Here is a 24,259-nt window from a genome sequence, read left to right as displayed (position 1 = left end):
GATTCTCTAGGACCGCGCGAATAGCCCTCTTCTGCAGCACAAAGATGGTATTAATATCGGCCGCACTGCCCCTTAATAATATACCATAGGAATACTACTACTATAATAAATACTATGAAAATAACTAAAGTACCTATACTAATCTCGCCGTATCTATGTCAGTTAACCGTCTAATTTTCTTAACCGCATATGCTGCAGAACTAAGCCTATTCGCCAATCCTTCAATATGGGGGCCCCACTGCAATATCAATATTCACATCCACATCAATGAAATCACCTGCAGGGTATTTGCCTATCTTAATCAGTTATTTAAGGGCCAAATAGTATTGTAGCCAAATAGTATGGTATGGGCCCACTACGATGGCAAGCGTCCTGTTGACATGTCTAGTACCTTGCGCACAAGGAGGATCACTGGTGTGGGATTCGTCTTGCGTCGGCACTCTGGCAACTTTCATGTCCAAGCAACTTCCATTGATCTGTAACGTGGGTAGCACTGAAAATGTTTATAACTGGCCAGTCAGAAACATTGCTAATGAAAACTTTTCTTGAATTTCAATTTTAGATCCCTTTGGTAACCTAATGTAGTATATTGCATTCATTTGTCATTTGATTTTGTGAATTGGCGGCAAATCTAAAACTCTTTATTTAACCTAACGCCAGAAAATTTTCGTTCAATGATTTATTATGACTTTCGTTGTGGGCTTACTCAGCAAGAAAGCTATGATAGACTGCGATTAGCATTTATTAATGAAGTCCCATCTCGTGCTTCTATTTACAATTGGGTTAATAAGTTTAAGCGTGGACGTTGCAATCTCAATGATAATCCGCATGAGGGACGTTCTTTAACAGCGACTACTGAAGATAACATCAGTGGCAGGTATCGCCAATTGTTAGATAAGTTCAACGGCGGTGAGTCAAATGCTGTATTTGACATCGTCATAGGTGATGAAACCTGAAACCAAAATACAATCAGCTCGGTGGAAACCAAAATAGAATCAGATCCTTTCGAGGATCGGCCAACTAAGGTAAAGAAAGGAAGAAGTCAAGTAAAAAAGATGATTGCCTCATTCCTTGGTCGGACAGGTCATTTCGCGACAGTTGTAATAGAAGATGTAAGGACAGATACTGCAGACTGGTATGTCAATCGCTGTTTGCCTGTTGGCTTGGAAAAAATTCGACAGCAGCGCCCTCGAAGCAGTATCCTCCTTCACCACGACAATGCTTCAGCGTTCTCCGCAAAACGGACTATTGAATATTTGACTATGGCAGGTATCGAGATAATGAGTCATCCGCCATACAGTCCTGACCTGGCGCCCTGCGACTTTTATTTATTCCCAAGAACTAAAGATAACATTCGAGGTATTCGCTTTATGAGCCCTGAAGATGCGGTGAAAGCGTACGAAAATGCCATAGAAGAGACCCCTGCGGAAGAATGGGCCCACTGCTTTTCTCAGTGGTTCCATCGAATGCGACCATATATAGAGAGGAACGGAGATCACTTCGAAAAACAATAAAACTATTAGCAACTTTATACATTAAGCTGTTTTTCATTTTCTAAACATTTTCAATGTTACCTAGGTACTTCGATTGCCGAAGATAGCAAACGTCCCAAATATGTCAGTTACAGTAGGTCTTACATCTTTGTGCCGTTTGGTGTCGAGATATTGGCGCATGGTCCTAGTGGCGCAGAGATGTACAAACTTACTACTATTAACGCGTCTCAATAGAGATGGGTACTGGAACCCAAGCGGTGGCAGTTGTATCGGGCAACGGATAAGCCTAGCTATCAAACGTTTCAATAGTACACTTTATAGTAGTGTTAGTTTTTACTACGTGTAATCATTTTAGGTATTTCTAATATAATTATAAGCATATTGGTGCTATGAATATATTATGTAAATATAGTATATATTAAAAAAAAGGTTCCATCTGAATCCAGCAACAATAGAATAAGTGATATTAAGCTAGAAACAGTATGTTTAAATGTTTTATCATTAGAATACAGCGAAAATAGAACAAGCAATGTTATATTGAAAATGTATAAATATTTTATCTCATTGTTAGGCACAATGATATACGCAAAATGTATTTTAAAATACCTTAATAAACAACAGATTACAACAATTGTAATTTGCATTTATAATTTTTGTCCACACAGCACAAAATGTTATTGTATGGAGATACATATATGATTAATATCTCATGTACCGGAACCATTAGCAGAGCTGCAATCATTCTCAATTATTGTTAATTCACATGAATGCCATTTTTTGCGTGACCAAAGCAATTATTTAATGGCTGATTATAATAAATTATATAGTATAGGTTATTGTTAGATACGCCTGAAAATTTATTTCCTTTCTGAAACAACTGAAGCTTAATCAAATTCAAATACAATTAGAAATTGTTTTTTAAATCACTTACATCCACATTTTATCATTTCATTACATTCATTCCACAGCTTTGTAGTACGTGGAGGAAGCTCCTTGAAAACCGCATTGTGGAGGACCGCCACATATCCAGATGGTGGAGATGATATAATAACTTGTGGCGTGTCATGCGAAGGTGGAATTCGGCGGCAGGAATCAGGTTAAACAGCTCTTCGGAATCCTCCCCGTGATAAATGTAGTAGAAGACACACAATGAAGCGACATCTGTACGCAACGCCAAGTGATCCAGCCGTTCACAGAGCACTGGGTCCCCGACAATTCAAGCTGCTCTACGTTGCACGCGGTCAAATGGATCAAGCTGATACTGGGGTGCGCCAGACCAGAGATGACAGCAATACTCCATGTGTGGCCGGACCTGCGCTTTGTAGAGCACTAGAATGTGGGCCGGCTTGAAGTATTGGCGTGCTCTATGAATGACGCCCAGTTTCTTCGAAACCAATTTGGCTTTGCCCTCTAGATGGCCGCGAAATTGCCAATAGCTCGAGATTTCGAGACCCAGGATTCCGATACTAGGCGAGGCTATAAGGGAAGTGTTGTCGAAGCGCGATGAAACGAAAAATGTGGTTTTTTTAGTGGTAAACGCGCAAACTTGAGTCTTCTGGGGGTTAAATTGGACAAGATTCAATTAACCCCATTCCGCAACCTTCTCAAGAGATATTTTAATTTTTGCTAAGTTATTAATTACTGTTATTATCAAGTTCTTAAAAAGTCTATTCCGTCGCGTAAGAGAACAGTAGAGTGACGATAATTTTAAAATTTGGCGGTAGAATTAAGAAGAATAGCTTACATAATGTAACAACAGGACTACTCAATGTCAAGAGATGTCAATGTCACACAGTACTGGATTCTTGACACTTTATTCAGTTCTAACGGCCGTTTCCAATATACTTTCTATAGATAGAGATAAATTACTACCTTCTTCTGCCAGTAATTAGCTGTCAATAACCTGAAGCTGTCCCAATATACCCGATAAGTCATTCTTATCGCCTTATATTGGGACGCGTGAATTGCAATTTCCATAAAAACTTCTATCGCTGGTAAGCTATACGTCCTTCCATTGACAGACAGCGTGTACGGATATGGTGAGTTACCTTCGATAAGTTTATTGCGACAGAAAAGTCAATGATAGTTACAATTTTTATCTCAAGTGGGCCACAACCTATACAACTATGGAATGGCTCACTCTAGTACGGAAGAGCACCAGACTACAGAAAAAAAGTATGTTTGTAAATATATACGCACGCAATTAGTTATTCTTCTGTGGCGTAATAAAACAAAATTTCTTAATAAAAAATATTCATCGTACTATTTTACGTTTGTAGAAAAACAATATTGTATTAAAGAAGGTATTAAATATAACCAATGAAAATATTATTAATCTGCATAATTTAGTTAAATAACGTGTAATTAATTATCATTAAATTATTTTTAATTTAAGAGATTTTTTTTAAACTTTAAATTGAAATTATTTATTGAAATTTATTTAACTCTCGTCTATTGGTTATGGTTCAGTAGACATATGAGCTACTTGACCAGCTAAAGTCAGGGTGTCGAATTGACGTGTCGGTGTGCGTGCGAATCGTAAAAATGATCTCTGATATTTTAACACGCCAAAAGAAGTATAAATTCAAAACCTAATGCTTTAATGACTAGCGGCCGTTTTCAATAACCTATCTATCCTTAGTTTAACTTACAGATACATTGCTGTCACCGTTTAATGACAAGATCTTATCTTTCCGTAGTTACAGTCCAACGCTATCTGTCAATAGGTTATTGAAATGTAAGTAAGCGTAAAAGGATAGATTTGTCTACCTCTAGTAAGTTAAACTAAGGATAAATAGGTTATTGAAAACACAAATCAGTGATTCTTTGTGAAATACTGCCTCGCTGTATTAACACCCAGTTGCTGTATAGTCATCAGATTTCAAATATAATCCAAATATACTTTCAAATATTAAAGGCACTAGCATTTAAGGCTATTCATTTATATCTAATGCTAAAGATAATTCATTTAGAAGGATGAACAATGTAAAGCTCCCTACAATTTTTATGGAAATAAGGGACGAGACGAGCAGGATGTTCAGCTGATGGTAATTGATTCGCCCTGCCCAATACAAAATATCCGGTAAGGATTATTGGAAACACTAAAAATTCTGAGCGGCACTGCAACTGCGATCGTCACCTTGAGACATAAGTTGTCAAGTCCCATTTGCCCAGTAATTTCACTAGCTACACAACACAGTAATGCTTATATATTACTGCTTCTCGGCGGAAATAGGTGCCGTTGTGGTACCCATAATCTAGCCGCTACTTCTTTCATTACTTCTCAATTTATTGTTCGCATTAATTTTAAAGTATTGAAATAATAAGCATATTATATGCTATATATATGTATATTTCTGAGTGTTAAAACAACGTTGCTGTGATAACAATATTTTCTATCTTATTTTATTTTTATTTCTATCAATATTGTCTAAATTAAGTGTTTTTATGAGTCTATAGTTTGACGTTGCTTGTACATAATTAACAGCATATTTCTGTGGTCATTAAAATATTATAATGATTGTTAATCATACATATGATATTAAAACACCTAGCTTTTTACGGAATTACAAATCTCAGGACTAAAGCAGAATACATATTAAAAGTAAATAATAATAATAATTATACATTCTTTATTTCGACCAACAAAGGATCATAATGTGTTAGTAACAAAGTAACTTAAAACCTAGTGTTAGTACAAGATATCTTAAAATCTAAACCTTCCTAATTTAGGACAGGACCGACTTGTCAGCACATGTATCAAACAGCAGTGGTTCAGTTACTGACAATCGAACCTGTGAGAAAATGCCCTCAGAATACCATTGGGGCTAGCCCGGACCCTACGCAACAGGGACGTACACCGCTTACGCATAGTCGAGTAAAAACAATCTACGCGTGCCTCAGCAAACATCCCCAACGCGCTGCAGCATCGTGGCAGCCCCAATAACATTCTGAACGCATTATTATACTGAACACGCAGGCCATTGTACTGCTTCTGCACATAATCTACCCACAGACTGCTCGTGTAAAATGAGGTGCAGTAAGCTTTGAAGGGTGTAATTTTTACTGGCTTCTATAATTTGGGGAATGTGCGACCCCACTACTCGAGTGTTTTGAGGCTCTCGGCCACGCCTCGTGGACACCCACGTTTGGAATCGCTTACGTCATTCTCCTATTGATACAAAATGTAATATTATTGTGTAACAAATGCATACAACAAAATGTTTCGCACATTGATTACGGTCTTGGCATTGGCATTTTGAAATACGTAAAAGGAGGCGAGATTTTCAAATAAATAAATTCCAAAATTTGTTGATAAATTCAATATAGCAACTACAATCATAATCATTGATTAAAATTTCGATACGTTTAGATTAATGATTATCATCAAATAACGACAATTGAACGAATAGTTGTTCAGAAATAAAAATATCGTATACGAAATAAATTTAATTTTACTCACGACACGTCCTTCAAAATTAGTATTACGTTAAATTAAAACAGGAAAACGTTATATTAAATGTATAGCAGTACAAAAAACTCTGTTATTTCGTTACCTGGTTGGTACATTTAAGTTTAATTTAATATCTTGCAATTTTAATTCACGATTTTTTTCGACTATGACGACATATTTAAACACACAATGGAGTTATTACTCCAGCTCTACAAAGCGCTCTGCGCGGAATTCATTAATTAATCTCAAATCTGTCTAAGTTTGTGCATATTTTTTTTATTTTATCAACAATCACACTAACATTTTAATGTTTTACACATACATATAATAAATTGCTTAATTTTGTAACTTATTGTTTATATAAATAGTGCTACTTTTGTAAATTCACCCCAAGTGCAATAAAATAAATCCTTCTCAAAGGCTATTTCATTTCAGAGTACGAAGAAGTGGTGTCGACGATGCGTGGTTTAATTACTTGGCATCTATCTAGAACAACCATATAAATAATCACTATTATAAAACAAAGTCCTCCGTGCGTCTGTCTGTCTGTCTGTTCGTGATAAACTTAAAAACTACTGCTTCGATTTCTAATATTTAAAAAAGCAGTTATGTGAAAGCAAAAACTTATATTGCCACACTCACACATAAAAAAATATTGAGTTTTTTATGTTGACCTAGAACAATTTGGCAAGTAATATCCACGATCTCTCGCGTTCCGTGCGAGTGCTCGTCCAACTGAGCTAACCGTTCGAGTGACGTATCGTCATAAAATCTTGTATTCTTTGTTCAACTCTCAGGTTGTGGCTTCATCTACAGGATCTACTTTACATGCAGCATAATTCATAAATTTTGTTTTCAAATTTTATTTGTGCATTAATCCCAGAAGTTATCACTTTAAAAACATAACAATTTGTTTATGTTTACACATCTTAAAATAAGAGAACAATAAATAATACTTATTGGTAGAGTATTTATTAATTATGGTCGTATTTCTCATATTTTGGAAGAATTAACCAAAAGGGCACCAGATCGACGTGTGTACAAATCAAAATCACTTTATTCATGTAGGTTACGGAAATGACACTCATGAATGTCTAAAAATTATTTTTCTACTTGATTACTGCTACTTCGTAAAGGGTTAAGCTAATGAGAAGAAGTGGCAAGAACCTCATTGCCACTCTTTTAAATCAACTTTTACATTTCATCTCTTCACAAATCATTTCAGTTACAATATATGCAAAGTGATTCAACAAAATTACTCAAACGTCATTTAATCAACACGAGTAAGTCAAAAGTGTGTATATGTGTAAATATGTAAATTAATACGTAAAAACAAAAGTTTTTGAGTACAGTAGACGCATCAATCCACACACAACAAAAATAAATATACGTCTTTTGCGAGCATTTATCTTATTATAACATATATCATAAGACTGTAGGCTCCTATCAGAAGATTTCCTGTATTATGAGATATTATCTGAGAATAGATCGTACATATTTCCATAGGAATATTTTAAATAAGATAATTAACAAGTTAAGTACCAGAGATTTAACTAATTATATAGTGATTCATAAAAAACAAATTATAATTCTCACATCCTTATCATTTATAATTCTTATGTTTTTACCAAGGAAGTGGTTAAAATTTAATTCAAACGGAGTGTAATACAATAATTTTAGTGTTGAATGCCGCCTAGAGCTTATTTGCCACCTTGGGAAGTGTGCAAGCACATTTGTGTTTCAGTTTAAAGGGCGCCGTAGCTAGTGACATGACAAGCTAGTAAGACTTAACATGTAGTCTCTGATGATGATGAGCGCAATCCTCTAAGATTTCTGGGGTTTCTCAAGTATTCTGAGCGGCAGTGAAAATGCATAGTAACAATATACTAGCTCGAATGTATCGCCTACCATCAGGTGAACCTTTTGCTCGTCTCCCAAATTTTTTAAATAGAAATAATGCATCACAGCTCCCTCGGTCACACTCATAAGTTTTCAGAACTATTGAACATGGGAATGTCAATATCAAAAGATTACATATATTGATTATGGTCATCAACTACACTTGTTAATGTCAAAGATCATAATTTATATTCATCAAGGTCATCAACTACACTTGTTAATGTCAAAGATCATAATTTATATTCCTCAAGGTCATCAACTACACTTGTCTATGTCAAAGTCAAAGATCATAATTTATATTATTCATTATGGTCATCAACTGTGTAGTTGTTAATGTCAAAGATCATAATTTATATTCATCAAGGTCACCATCTTCACTTGTTAAAGTCAAAGATCATAATTTATATTCACCAAGGTCATTAACTACACTTGTCAAAGTCAAAGATCATAATTTATATTCCCCAAGGTAATCAACTACACTTGTCAATGCCAAAGATCATAATTTATATTCATCAAGGTCATCAAATTTCGTGACGTCACAAAATGGCCCAACGGAAGACCAGCGTTGGTTTTCAAACCAGCAACTTGCTGAGTTGGGACCATGTTTTGAATCGTATATAAATAATAGAAATGTTTCAGTCTTTTTGTTTTTTGCTTGTTTATCAATCTTAAGTTTATATTTATTTTTTATGTCATGTCTTTGTATACGACTTACTTATACGTTTCAAAATAAAAAAAAATCTTTCTTTCTTTCTTTCTTTCAACTACACTTGTCTATGTCAAAGTCAAAGGTCATAATTTATATTCATCAAGGTCATCAACAACTCTTCTCAATGTCAAAGATCATTATTTTGCCCTGTACTTTCCCCGGGGCATAAAAAGAATAGGGGAGTCCCAGGCCCATGTGTGTCGTAAGAGGCGACTAAGGGCTTTTTAGAAGTGGGAGAGTCACGCTGCCATCTTTTTAGAGGAACGCGTCCGCATCTATGCGTTTGTCTACAGGTCCCACAGTGGTAACGCAGAAACCGATCATCTCATGGGCTGCGTTGACGTCGTGCTTGCACAGATCCCCTCCGCTGAAATCGTAGTCTTGGGTGATTTCAACGGGCACAATGCCGAATGGCTTGGATAACGTACCACAGACTACGCAGGGCGATCTGTGCATGATTTTGCATTGGCGTATGGTCTGTCCCAATTGGTTGAGCCGCCAACGCGGCTCCCGGATGTGGATAGGCACATGCCGTCCTTATTAGGTCTTCTGCTGAGTACACATCCCGATGGTTATGCGTCAGTTAAAGCAGCATCTGACTGCAAAAAACTTGGATTGCGGCGCTGGGCACAAAGGATCCGAACTGCATAGTTCTTAAGAGGAAATACAACCGTGCCTCCAGATTTTTTTAAGCGGCAAATCGCCCGTGCAAAGTCAAAACACGTCGTCAAAATCGGCGAGCAGCTTTCCAGTTACCCGACCGGAACACACAAGTTCTGGTCGAAGAGCCAGCCGTCCATGCCGCCGTTGCACATGAGGAATGACACCCTGGCCCATACGGCAAAAGAGAAAGCTGATCTCCTTTGCGCTCTTTTCGCCTCCAACTCGACTCTTGACGACAACGGAAAAACACCGCCGACCATCCCGCGGTGTCAGAGCTCTATGCCTGAAGTACAGTTCAGACAGAAAACTGTTAGGCGAGCTCTGTTTTCGTTGGACGTCAGGAAGTCGAGCAGGCCGGATGGCATTTCTCCAATCGTGCTTAGAACGTGTGCCCATGAGTTGACGCCGGTGCTAACGCATTTATTCTGGCACTCTTATTCCAAGGGCGTAGTCCCTGATTCATGGAAGTCAGCCCTTGTCCATCCGTTTCAAAAAAAAGGAGACAGTTCGATCCGGCAAACTACAGGCCTATTGCTATTACCTCCCTGCTCTCCAAAATCATGGAGAGCAAAATTAGCCGTCAGCTCTTGGACAATACGGCTTTCGCCATGGTCAGCCGGCAGGTGATCTTCTGGTATACTTAACAGATGGGCTGCGGCTATTGAAAGTAAGGGGGAAGCCTGGCAGTTAGCCTAGATATAGCGAAAGCCTTTGATCGTGTCTGGCACAAGGCGCTCCTCTCCAAACTTCCATCATTTGGGCTTCCCGAGACCTTGTACAAGTGGACCTCCAGCTTCCTGACTGGGCGCAGTATCCAGGTCGTTGTCGACGGACATTGCTCGAACCCGAAGCCCGTGAATGCTGGAGTGCCCCAAGGCTGCGTGCTATCTCCTACGCTGTTTCTTCTGCATATCAATGATATGATGGACACCTCCAACAGGACAGCACTGGTGATGCCGTATACACGGGCCATGAAGGTCTCTCTCGGGAAATCGTCGACCAGTGCCGGGAGAAACTTGTGTCTTCTATCGAGTCCTCTCTTGAGAAGGTCGCGGAATGGGGTAAATTGAACCTAGTCCAATTTAATCCCCAGAAGACTCAAGTTTGCGCGTTTACCACAAAATTAACCCCATTTGTCGTATCACCGCTCTTCGACAACACTTTCCTTAAAGCCTCGCCTAGTATCGGAATGCTCGGTCTCTCTGAGCGATTGCCAATTTCGTGGCCATCTGGAGGGCAAAGCCAAATTGGCTTCAAATAAACTGGGCGTCATTAATAGAGCACGGCAATACCTCAAGCCGGCCTACATTCTAGCGCTGAACACAGCGCAGGTCCGGCCACACATGGAGTATTTCTGTCATCTCTGGTCTGGCGCACCCTAGTATCAGCTCGATCCATTTGACCGCGTGCAACGCAGAGCAGCTTGAACTGTCGGGGACCCAGTGCTCTGTGAACGGCTGGATCACTTGGCGTTGCGTAGAGACGTCGCTTCATTGTGTGTCTTCTACCGCATTTATCACGGGGAGTGTTCCGAAGAGCTGTTTAACCTGAATCCTGCCGCTGAATTCCACCTTCGCACGACACGCCACAAGTTAGGATATCATACCCACCATCTTAATGTGTGGTGGTCCTCCACAGTGCGGTTTTCAAGGAGCTTTCTTCCACGTACTACAAAGCTGTGGAATGAACTTCCTTGTGCGATGTTTCCGGGTCGATACGACATGGGTACCTTCAAAAAAAGCGCGTACACCTTCCTTAAAAGCCGGCAACGCTCCTGTGATTCCTCTGGTGTTGCAAGAGATTGTGGGCAGCGGTGACCACTTAACAACAGGTGACCCGTACGCTCGTTTGTCCTCCTATTCCATAAAAAAAAATATTCATCAAGGTCATCAACTACACTTGTCCATGTCAAAGTCAAAGACCATAAATATGATTACATAATACTAAAAAACGTCCAAGGTGCACCACCACCGCATATTCCGCGGTGCGATTCATATATGCCGGAGGTAAAAATCCGGCATGGTGCCGTGCTTAAGGCGCTTCTCACCATCGGGCCCGCTCGATTTGTGAATGTCACAAATCGAGCGGGCCCGATGGCATTCCCCCGATAGTGCTGCGGACATGTGCTCCGGAACTGGCGCCGGTCCTTACCCGTCTTTTCCGGCTCTCCTACTCATCAGGCGTAGTCCCGAAATTATGGAAGGCAGCTTTAGTGCACCCGATCCCTAAGAATGGTGTACGCTCATATCCGTCGAACTACCGCCCCATTGCCATTACCTCCATTTTCTCCAAAGTAATGGAGTCGATCATCAACCGCCAGCTCTTGGGATACCTAGAGGGGCACCAGCTGATCAGCGACTGCCAGTACGGTTTCCGTCAGGGTTGCTCAGCTGGTGATCTTTTTGCGTACCTCACCCATAAATGACTAATATTTAATAATTTAATAATTTTGTCCAATTCAACCCCAAGAAGACACAAGTTTGTGCGTTCACCACTAAAAAGTCTCCCTTTGTCGTATCCCCTCGATTCGAGATCACTTCTCTAACTGCCACAGCCTGTATTGGCATACTTGGCGTCGATATATCGAGCGACGTTCAGTTCCGTGGTCACTTGGAAGAGAAGGCCAAACTGGCCTCTAAAAAGCTTAGTGTACTCAGTAAGGCGAGACAGTACTTCACTAAAAGCCACCGCCTGCAACTTTATAAGGTGCAAATTCGGCCTCACATGGAGTACTGTTCTCACCTCTGGGCGGGTGCTCCCCAGTACCAGCTTCTTCCATTTGACCGCATACAACGAAGAGCAGCTCGAATCATCGACGATCAAGTCATCTCCGATCGGCTTGATTCTCTAGCATTGCGTAGAGATGTGGGTTCTCTCTGCATCTTCTACCGCATTTATCACGGGGAGTGCTCAGAGGAGCTGTTCGGGTTGATTCCAGCGGCCGAATTCCACCATCGGACATTACGTGCAAAGTACCATCCGCATCACGTAGACGTCTGGCATTCCACAACCGCGCGTTTTGTTCAAAATTTCTTGCCTCGCATAGCCACTTTGTGGAATCAACTACCGGCAGCGGTCTTCCCGAACAGATACGACTTAGGGACCTTCAAGAAAAAAGCATACTCCCACCTTAAAGGCCGGCAACGCATTTCTTGACACACCTGTTGTTGCGGATGTCCATGGGCGGTTGCCTCACCTCTCCCCATCCCGTGAGCCTCTTGCCCGTTTGCCCCCTCTCATAAAAAAAAAAAATATTGTACGATATTACATCATAACCATATTTTTATGACAAATAAAGCCCGCTGAGTGTCTTGCGCCCGTTCGTCTTAGGTCTTCAGGCATATTATTATTTCGAATCCGTGGTAGTTTGTGATGTTCAATAAATGATTTTTAATCCTCTTTTGAATAAAAATATTTAAATTTTAGCTATATAACCAAACAAAAAAACCGCTCTGTATAGTATACATTTTATACTTCACTTAAACAATTAATGTATATTTAGGTCCAAAGTTAAAGTTAATACAATAATTATTAATTAAGGATTATTTACAGTACAACTATGCATTAATATGAAATAAAAACTATCCTATCTGTCAAATTGTATCAAACTGCACACAGTATGCATTTTTTTTTACGAAATTTTTATATAAGTACCTATAAAGATATATTATGATGTAATCTTTTTCGCAACACGATGAAAAGATGAAATATTAATTCAGGTCCAGAATTCAACAGTTAAACAAATATATTTTAATTAAAATATTAAACGCAACGAGCCATTTATTTATATTAGTATTACAACAGTAACAATTAACCATGGCTTGAAGCAGACAGCACACGCAAGTCACAAAGGCCATACTAAAGTTGTGTGGTCGCCGCCACACCTGAACACACGCGGACATTGTTTACAAATTATCTCCGAACGCGATTATGATTACTGTAAATTATTAAAAATATTAATAGCGCGATCTAAGGTTTCATTTGTTTCGAAAGTGTGAAACAATCATTGTGAATATGTTGGGCAAGAATGCGAAGATATTTTTTTTGGGGTCGGTGTGCCTTCTAATTGCTTCTATTATTTTGGCGGCTTGGGGCTTCCCAAAGATTGTGGGCCTTCAGATCCAAAAAGTAAGTTTTAATCATAGGTGGATATGTAATTTAGATAATAGATCAAGCTAGGGATCCCGGGTTCGAAAAGATGCACACGTTTGTATGACGAATATTACTTTTTGTTTCCGAGTCATGGTTTTTTGGTATGTGTACATATATATTTATTGTATTACATATATCGTTCTCTAGCACTCATATGTGCAGACTATGCTTAATATGCCTTAAATGAGGCTAGGCCACATTATGACACTATGACTATTACCACAGATTATTATCATAATAAGAATAATCTTTAACAGTTATATAATTTCAGTAATTTAATTGTGGATTATAAATTAATATTTTTACTATTGTCGATGTTTTTTTATTGTATATTCGACAGAATTGATGAAAGAAAGAAGAAAAAAAATAAGTTAATTTTGGTAAAAACATACAATTGTTAAAGACATCTATACTTTTTAGACTTAAAACTTTTAAGGGGCATTCACACTATAATAAGGGTATTTTTTATATACTTACTCCGATATTTCTAACCAACCCATGGAACTGGTTCGAAATGTCTCTTATAATAAAATTTCTCTTAGTAATAAGGAAGAATGTATAAGGGTAATAAATACAAATTTATGGTCATTTGAGTAAATTATATCAAATAACATGACATTTGAAAACATTTGAAGAAATATTTTATACACATACAAAAACAAGGTTTTTACAAAATTAATTGAAATCCGTCCGCAAGAATAGTTATTAAGATGTATGATATTAATCCCAAAATATTACTCAAGAGTTGACTTTCTCGCATAAAATTTTTGAAAAGTCCAGTCTTACAATAAAGAAATCGGCTACCATACAGACAGATTAAAGAGAAACCAAATAAGGAAATACGTAAAACAAATATTTCAAACTATCTGACCCGGCAAACGTTGTCTTGCCATATAAATTATTTTTAGAGTTAGACCGTTTCTCGGACATTGCAACATTACTTTATTTTTCTAATATAAAATAATTTTTCTAAAATAAACGTCAAAATGGCCTGAGTTACTCCTTATTACATCAGCTACCTGCCAATAAAAGTCCCGTCAAAATCGGTCCAGCCATTTCAGAGATTTGCCGGAACAAACAGACAGACAGACAAAAATTGTAAAAAAAAATATTTTGGTGTATATATATTCATACACATGTAGTAAAAAACGGTTATTTCAGTATTACAAACAGATACTCCAATTTTATTTATATGTATGTATAGATTAGATGTCAATGTTTATGTTATAGCAATAACTATGTCCTGTAGAAGGTCCTCGGGTAAGTAAGAGAGTGTGTATCATATACTTTATAAACACACAGAAACTCGCAGATACCGGTTAATAATTATAATTACCCTTGGACGATGACTGGTTGGCGCTTCAAGATTAAAGAAGTTAAACTAAACTTTTGCAATATTTATTTCAAAAACGTGTAGGCTTGATATAATCCTCACAAGCATAAAAACGTTATTAGCACGAATAAATCGTTAAACAGTAATAATAGCTTATTTGTCACCAACATAAATATTATTTCTGGCCAATAAATGCAGCAAGCACCTAGCTTTTTAGTTCACAGCAGTAGGTACAGTCATTTAATTTATAACATTCAAATTTTATAACTATTACGTGACTGAGGTCAGGCTTAGCTAATATTTTTCACCGATAATGATCGCTGCTCATCAGAATAAAGTAGAAATAATTAAGTAAACATAAAAATATGTATATCAATATATAGCCATATAAAGTACTTAATTAAAAATATTTCAATAATTAAAATTTTTGGGTTATGTAAAATTGATGACGACTGATTCTCACACCTACCAAATATATCGTAGGTACATAAAATTTGTTGTACTAAAATTATTGTATTTGATTGCCATCTTGCAACCCTATTACGGATCTGTAAATGGAACAGAATAAAATAAAAACCGATCAACAAAAATAGTTGTAGATCGTAGAAGGGCGAAAATTAAAATTTTATGTATTTTGGCGTGCATGTACCGAGATTTTACTTATATTAATACTTGCTTTTACTAGCGACTTCGTCCACGTGGAATAGTTACTTTGGGCAGCATTATCATTTTTTAGGATACGTTCCAAATAATACACATACAAACTGTTCTTTCCGCTGCTGGCAACGCTCTTCTAGAATACAGCGCATATCCAATGACAAGTGGGGACAGTCTCTTTAATAGTATTTCGCTATGAACTATATATATATATATATAAAATTCTCGTGTCACGGTGTGCGGGACCGAACTCCTCCGAAACGGCTTGACCGATTCTCATGAAATTCTGAGTGCATATTGGGTAGGTCTGAGAATCGGACTACATCTATTTTTCATCCCCCTAAATGTTAAGGGTGGTCCACACGAATTTTTGACATTTTTTTTTAAATTTGTTTGATTATGAGTCATCATTAAAAAATACATACAATTTCAAATTTTCACCCATCTACGATCAACACTTACTTTTGTATCGCGATTTTAATATTATTCTAATCTATCCACAGACACGCAATAGAGTTGCAATATGGCAATCGAATATAATCTAATATCTTTAAATGAGCAATTCTTGTATATATATATTCTGAATCTCGGAAACGGCTCCAACGATTTTAATAAAATTTAGTATACAGGTAGTTTCGGGGGCGAGAATTTGACCTAGCTAGGTTTCAATATTAAAAAATGTAATTTATCCGTGTTTTATATATATATATTATTATATACACAAGACTATAATAGCTCAGATGGGACATTGGGTGATCTGGAAAGCAGAAGACCCTGGTTCGAATCCAGATGTCCTATAGTATTTTTTTTTTTCAAGTTTTGTACATTCTTAAAAATCCGAGCAAGGTCGTCCAGATATTGATTATTGTAGTACCATAAATTTTATGTATGTTATATTTGGTATGTCTGAGAATCGGTCGTCATCTATATTTATACTCTATAAATATTAATTATTGAATTTTTTTTATTACTTTATATGGCAATACTTACAACGTTTGCTGGGCTAGCTAGTATATATATAGTATAGTAATATATATATCCTATGTCATCCCCATGTAGGTCAAAGTCTCAAAAATACTCGAACAAACATCTATAAAGTACTACTTATCAAGTGCCTAAATAAAAAGGTTATGGCTTAATCTCCGAAAATGAAGAATTCCCATACAAACTTCCATACCCTATTTCAACTCCTCCATTTATTTTGTCGCAATCAAAGGTGCTTTTCCAAGCTGGAGTCTATCTCTGTATAAAATTTCATCAAAATTCGGTTCAGTGGTTTAGGCAGGAAAGCGTAACAAAAAAACTTACATTCACATTTTAATATTAGTAGGGATTTTAATCAATATTAAATACGCACGTTTTTCATTGATTTTGCAAGAATTATTAATAAATAATGGGTTTATGACGTGAGCATCGCTCATTTTTTTCTCGCATGCATCTCCAAGATAAACAAAGATATCCTTAAATGCGAAAGAACAGGTTGTGGTAAATACAGTTTAAAGCGTCTGGCCTTGTCCTTTGTTAATGATCACATCAAAAGCAACTTTTATATAGAATTATTATCTCATCTTACTATGAAAAAGCACGGTAGGATCAAAACTAGCCCCGGGGGGTAAGAGAACGGTATTACCGGAGGAAATAATTTTGGTAGTACCATCACCATACCATATTGTAACATTTATCGATATCTGTTTTACGTTAGTTTTTCTAATGACAGTTACATTTTTTTTTCAAAATTATTTTATGAGGTGGTAAACCGAAAGGAGTTTAATTCAATGGGGAACAATTGTACATTGTCTGTTTCTTCTTTTTGTACATAATCAGTACTACAGTAAGAAATTTCCTTTTCTCTAATAATAAATTCGTTTGGATATGTTATTTAACTATTGTACACTCATAGTTCTTTAAAAAACCTTTGATTAAAATTGCTAAATATTAGTGGCAATAAATATTGCGGTAATAATAGTATCATCATCACAATTACAACTGTTTTGGATATATTTTTGCTTCATTCCAGTCATCTGTTTGAAATTCTAAATCATCGGTACCTTATTAAAGTATACATTCTTGTAAAAATATAAAGATCATCATTTACCCTCATAATATGTTGAACATATTCAAACTGTAGAGTCTATTATTCCCCAAAATTGTAGAAGGTGTCAGAGTTCATTAGGATCCATAACGACCTAAAACTGTGCCGCGAATCTGACCAATAAGCACTACTCCAGTCCTTTTAAATGTATGGGAAATTTTACCTGGAAAGGCTTTATAAATGAACTATAAAGCCTCTCCAGGTAAGCCTTTCCAATATTGATGAACAAGATCGGTATCATCGTCACGGAACATCAGTTTGGCTTCCGTAAGGCCTACTCAATCATCAAACAACTACATCGCATGTACCATTATTCTGTTAGACCATAGTTTCTCAACCTTATTTTGCTCACTTTGAGAATATGTTTTTTTCTAGAGTATTTTCGTGTATTTTTTTGCATTTTTAGACTATATATTTAAATCTACCCAAGCCCCATCTGCGCCATCTCAATGCCCCCTAATTTTCTCTGGGTCTTCTACTGCCCCCCCGAAAGTCTCAAACGCCCACAAGGAAGCGTTATCGCCCACGTTGAGAACCTATGTGTTAGACAATGCTTTGAGAACAAAAACTGCTGCTCAACAGCATTTTTAGATGTAATGATATACAATTATGATTACACAATATTTTATATACTTACTTAAAGCACTCACCCCTCTGCTCCTAATCCTGTAAAGTGAAGCAACCAACCAACCTAACCAACCATCCCAAGCCCGTGAACGCTGGAGTGCCCCAAGGCTGTATGCTATCTCCCACGCTGTTTCTTCTGCATATCAATGATATGTTGGACACCTCCAACATACATTGCTATGCAGACGACAGCACTGGTGATGCCGTATACACGGGCCATGCAAGTCTCTCTCTAGGGAAAACGTCGACCAGTGCCGGGAGAAAGAAGGTCGCGGAATGGGGTAAATTGAACCTTGCCCAATTCAACCCCCAGAAGACTCAAGTTTGCGCGTTTACCACACAAAAATCCCCATTTGACGTATCACCGCTCTTCGACAACACTTCCCTAAAAGCCTCGCCTAGTATCGGAATACTGGATCTCGAAATCTCGAGCGATTGCCAATTCCGTGGCGATCTGGAGGGCAAAGCCAAATTGGCTTCGAAGAAGCTGGGCGTCATCAATAGAGTACGGCAATACTTCGAACCAGCCCACATTCTAGCGCTCTACAAAGCGCAGGTCCGGCCACACATGGAGTATTGCTGTCATCTCTGGTCTGGCGCACCCTAGTATCAGCTCGATCCATTTGACCGCGTGCAACGCAGAGCAGCTCGAATTGTCCGAGACCCAGTGCTCTGTGAACGGCTAGATCACTTGGCGTTGCGTAGAGACGTCGCTTCATTGTGTGTCTTCTACCGCATTTATCACGGGGAGTGTTCCCAAGAGCTGTTCAACCTGATTCCTGCCGCCGAATTCCACCATCGCACGACACGCCACAAATTAGGATATCATCCCCACCATCTGGATGTGTGGCGGTCCTCCACAGTGCTGTTTTCAAGGAGCTTTCTTCCACGTACTACAAAGCTGTGGAATGAGCTTCCTTGTGCGGTGTTTCCGGGACGATACGACATGGGTACCTTCAAAAAAAGCGCGTACACCTTCCTTAAAGGCCGGCAACGCTCTTGTGATTCCTCTGGTGTTGCAAGAGAATGTGGGCGGCGGTGATCACTTAACACCAGGTGAGCCGCACGCTCGTTTGTCCTCCTATTCCATAAAAAAAAAAGTAATAATTTAGCTGCCGTAAACAGTTTTACAAAACAAGGAATATATAATCCTATATAAGCTTTTAAAAGGTGTGTGAATAATTAAATTTGATCACGAATTGTGCACGTAATGTTCCCACAAAAAAACACCTTTGAGAAGAAAAATACAGTAATTAAAGATTTATTACATTTCCTACTTTAAATACAATAGATATTCACACCACTCTGTATATTTATAAACGTAAAGTACTCCACAGTGTGATATTGTGATGAAGTAACGTTCCGGTTTTAACGGGGCAGAGCTGCCGATATTAATACAATATTTGTGCTGCAGAAGAGGGCTATTCACGCTATTTATAAACTTAGGCCCTAAGGAATAATTGAGAGCAAAATTCAAAGAAATTAACATCTTGACTGTTGCTTCTCAATATATTCTTGATAATGTAATGTAAGTTCATAGGCACTTATGTGAATTTGCTAGAAACTACCATAACCATAATGTTAACACCAGGGACAAACATAAGCTTTTAATGCCTACTACTCGGCTAGGTCGAGTTAGCAAGTCTTTTGTGGGGCGATGTATATGCTTTTACAACAGGATTCCAGAAAATGTTCAAAACAAAAGTATTAAGTTATTCAAAAGAATTGTTAAAAAACGTTTGCGTGGTAAATGTTACTACTATAACATAAACGACTTTCTTAATGATACCACAAATTGGGAATGGAGCGACCGCCCTCAGCCTATTAAATAATAAGTTTAATTGTACAATGTTAGTTTGTCAACATATTTTTGATGAAAAAAAAAGCCCGCTGAGTTTGTTGCGCCCGTTCTTCTCAAGCCTGAGGCATTCATTTTAGAATGGGTGGTAGATTTTTGACTTTCAATAAGTGATGTCACATCCTATTTTGAACAAAAATATTTGAATTTGCATTTGAATTTACGGGAATCGTATGAATTCGTATGATATTATATTATTCGGGTAACATGATCAAACGTCAATTGTTAAAGAAGCGAATTCTGCAAAGTATTTACATTTTGTTAAGTTGACAACTTAAAATACTCACTCACCATAACAAAATTAACAATGAGAATAGATAAATTCTAGAAAATGCCCAAAATACCGGCCAATAAAGTTACACTATTTAAGGCGACACTAAATGCTAGCGACCTTGAGCGATATGAGTTCACGGCTGCCGGCTCGCCACCTATGTAACAAAGCCAATATTTTCAAAATTCTTGCGTGGAAAACAGTTTATATGCTTACAATCCTCGTTATTCACTACTAATCTGAATAAATGAACCTACACAAAAAAGTACAAGCTATAAGAATAACTTTTCTGAGAGAAGTACCAAAAAAAATGCGTCACGCCATGCCAAAAAACTTGTTTAACTTCAAAGAAAAGTGGTAGTTCCAAAAGGCTCGGCGGTGTTAACTATAACCAACAGCAAGCATAAGCAACCTACAAATAAGACTTAAGGATATGTGTAAAAGGATTAAATAGTGTTCATAGCTCGAAATGCTATACTTACACCACAAAACTTGTCTAAAAACATCATGTTTGCGTGTTTTCTGCTTACTCTTCGCCTTAAGTATGATCCTTTGGCCGAAATATCCAGGGAGTAGTCTTATGGATTCCGATACCCTTTGATTAATAGCCATTTGTATAATCTCAGCGTACCAGGACTTCTGTTAAGTAATGTCCAAATATTGACAGTTAAAGAGATTGATATATTTATGCCAACCAGAAACTAGTTAAATAAATGATGGTTATGTCAAGTTATAGCAACATAATATGTTCTCGGCGTCACATCGTTAACATACTCTTGCTATTACAATTATAAAGGGAAACATGATCATCAATTTTATTGGGTATATCTGTACAACGATCTTTAATAAGCTGACAGAGTGATGTCATACCCACAACGCTTCGACCGAGGCCATTAAAAAACATATATATATATATAGTACGTAACAAAAACATCTTCAAAATTCATATTTTTGCTATATGTTTTTGTGGACTAGATTTATCTCTGGCTTCTTTAATGGAAATCTATTATGGTGTTTGATAATACTGCGAATACTAGTACATGTCCTGACAATTCCTGAGTCTTCAAAGCTGAAACATGAACTAAAGATTAATTATTTGACAACGCAAGAATCTTCTTAAAACGGGTGTTTGGAAATTTCAATTTTACAGAAGGAAAATAGCAGTTGTGACTTTGTATGTCTGTGAAAATAAAATATTTTTACATTAATATAAAACCAAAATTTTAATTACAGCTAACTAATGAGAGTAAATTAAAACTACGGGCCCACCACATAATTTTAATTATGGGTGGGTATACGGGGGGAAATATATATAGATATATGATTTGAAAACATGTTTATACATACATAAATTCATATAAACATATTATACGAAGTTATGTATGTTTAAGTAAGTATATTGTATTAAATATATCATTGTCTTGTAAGTTGTAACCAATAACACAGGCTATATATGCTTAACTTGAGGCAAGATAATTTGTGTAAAAAGTGTGTCAATATTATTATTATTATTATATAATTGATATTTTAAACTATATAAATCTGTAGGCACATATAATATGTAATTTATGTCTATTTGTTTACACATATAAGTACCTATATCCTTCTTAACGACAATTGAAAACAGTATGTTTAAGTATATGAAAGAACTAACTTCAAACTCTACAAAGTGAAAGGAATGATTAGCAAAGTAAATCGACGTTATTGCGTTTTATCAGATAGGGTTTAGCTTCGGCTGGACATCATCAGGACTGGCGCAGCATAGCATTTATAAACCTATACCCTAGTACACTCTGTACCCTAGTAGCACAAAAACTCAGACATTACTATCAACACTAATTGTGCATTCAATTTCCTTGGTCATAGTAGCTCTATTTTAGTTCAGTACCTGTGTTGGTCTGACCTTAAAGTGTAAGTATCGCATTGTGTGTGGTACATATTTACATTTTTTTTATGAAAATATGGGACGAGACGAGCAGAACGTTCAGCTGATGCCGCTCAGTATTCTTGAAAAACTCATAAAATTGAGCGGCACTACAATTGTTCTTGTCACCTTGAGACATAAGATGTTAAGTCTCATTTGCCCAGTAATTTCACTAGCTACGGCGCCCTTCAGACCGAAACATAATAATATTAACACATTGCTGCTTCACGGCAGAAAAAGGCGCCGTTGTGGTACCCATAATCTAGCCGGCATCCTGTGCAAAGGAGCCTCCCTCTGGTAAAACCTTATTTATATACGGTACACCTAATATGTATATTATTTCCTAGTAATGCGTAATATCTATCATATAAATACTAATAACTTAACTTTTATACGTAAAGTACTGCAAACGATTGATCATGGTAATAATTATGAATATAATTATAAACATTATACCTACATTAGACAACATAATATACCAACACTGGTTTGAAACGTTGTTTTACTTGACAATAAGTACAATAAATAAAATTTATAACAAATGACATATTTGACCTTCTTTTTCCACGTCACGATTCTCTGTATTGGTATCTATCTCCAAGGTTAGTTGTTATTAATTTTATAGAATAAGGAGTTTTATCTACACCGATGCTTTAATCCTCTATTAAAGATTCTGAAACAGTTCGCTTATTGCCAATATTAAAACATCCAATGTTCTAATAACCATTACATCATCCAAGCGGGTGATGTAACGTCGTACTGAATTTCATAACAACACTCCTATTATTTTTTTTTCAATCCCTTCATGCTCAAAGAGTTTGAACAGACAGCCGCATTCTTATTGCACGATACGTGGTATCTGTATGAATTTCAAAAAAAGAACATTTTCGCTTATGCGCCTTCCATACTACCAGAACATCGCGCGCCGTAAAAAAAAGTAGGTTATTCGAATCCCCGTCATTTTTCTTCGATATTTTTATTGTTTTGTTTACAAAAAATGAGCGATTCAATTTAAACGCTGCAAAAGAACATAATATTCAAGTGAATTTTAATTATAGCACTATACAAACTGTAAATTACTACTAAAATAAATAATTTTTTCATCAATACTTAGTTTATTTGTATATAATCAGTAATGGATGATATTAGGTTACTACTAGGACTAACTGTTTCAGAATCTTTTAAAGGATTCATGTTATGTTAACTGTTGATAATTAGTTATTAAAACACTCATGTGATACTATTATCTCACGAGGCGAAAAATTTTATGAACGATACGGGACTCGAACCCACGACAACTGGCGTTCCGTGCCAGTGCTCTCCCAACTGAGCTAAATGACGTATCGTCATTAAATCTTGGATGCTTTGTTCAACTCTCATGTTGTGGCTTCATAGAGCTCAGTTGGGAGAGCACTGGCACGGAACGCCAGAGGTCGTGGGTTCGAGTCCCGCATCGTACATAAAATTTTGTTTTCAAATTTTATTTGTGTATTAACCCTAGAAGTGAGGGTTATCACTTTAAAAATATAACAAATTGTTTAGAAGTAACTGTATTTGTCTTGCTGACACGACAACAGCAACGACACAGCCTAGTATCAGAACACTGGGTTTCAAATCGCGATATTTTTATTTTATTACCTAGTGTTAAGTGATCACCGCAACCCACATTCTCTAGCAATACCAGAGGAATCACACGAGCGTCGCCGGCCTTTAAGGAAGGTGTTTTTTGAAGGAACCCATGTCGTATCGTCCCGTAAACACCGCACAAGGAAGCTCATTCCACAGTTTTGTAGTACGTGGAAGAAAGTTCCTTGGAAACCGCACTGTGGAGGACCGCCACACATCCAGATGGTGAGGATGATATCCTAACTTGTGGCGTGTCGTGCGGAGGTGGAATTCGGCCGCAGGAATTAGGGGAAACAGTGAAATTGTCAACTGTTTGTACTGATTCATACCACCGATGTCCGTCATTACACCTAATTTCACAAACTGAAAATTCATCTTCATCATCTGGATGTATGGCGTATGTCAACTTACAACCGAAATGTGTTATGAACTTCTGTCAGCGGTGTTTCCAGATCAATTCGACGTTGATCTTACCTTCCAAAAAGCGTGTACCTAAATTAAA

At 37.2% G+C, this 24,259-nt stretch overlaps 1 protein-coding gene across 1 annotated transcript in view; it reads left to right on the top strand.

Annotated features, from left to right (window-relative positions):
* Positions 1 to 13,070: 13,070 nt before the first annotated feature.
* The window catches only part of LOC126977008 (sensory neuron membrane protein 2-like), a 54,211-nt gene continuing 43,022 nt past the window's right edge, over positions 13,071 to 24,259 (top strand). Inside the window, exon 1 of the mRNA XM_050825649.1 lies at positions 13,071 to 13,345. Coding sequence (XP_050681606.1) covers positions 13,232 to 13,345 — 114 coding nt within the window. The 5' untranslated portion in view covers positions 13,071 to 13,231. The remainder of the gene's footprint in view (positions 13,346 to 24,259) is intronic.

This window comes from Leptidea sinapis, chromosome 43 (assembly GCF_905404315.1).
Source record: "Leptidea sinapis chromosome 43, ilLepSina1.1, whole genome shotgun sequence".
NCBI lineage: Eukaryota > Metazoa > Arthropoda > Insecta > Lepidoptera > Pieridae > Leptidea > Leptidea sinapis.
Note: the sequence above shows the minus strand (reverse complement) of the source record. Positions and strands in the feature narration are given on the sequence as shown.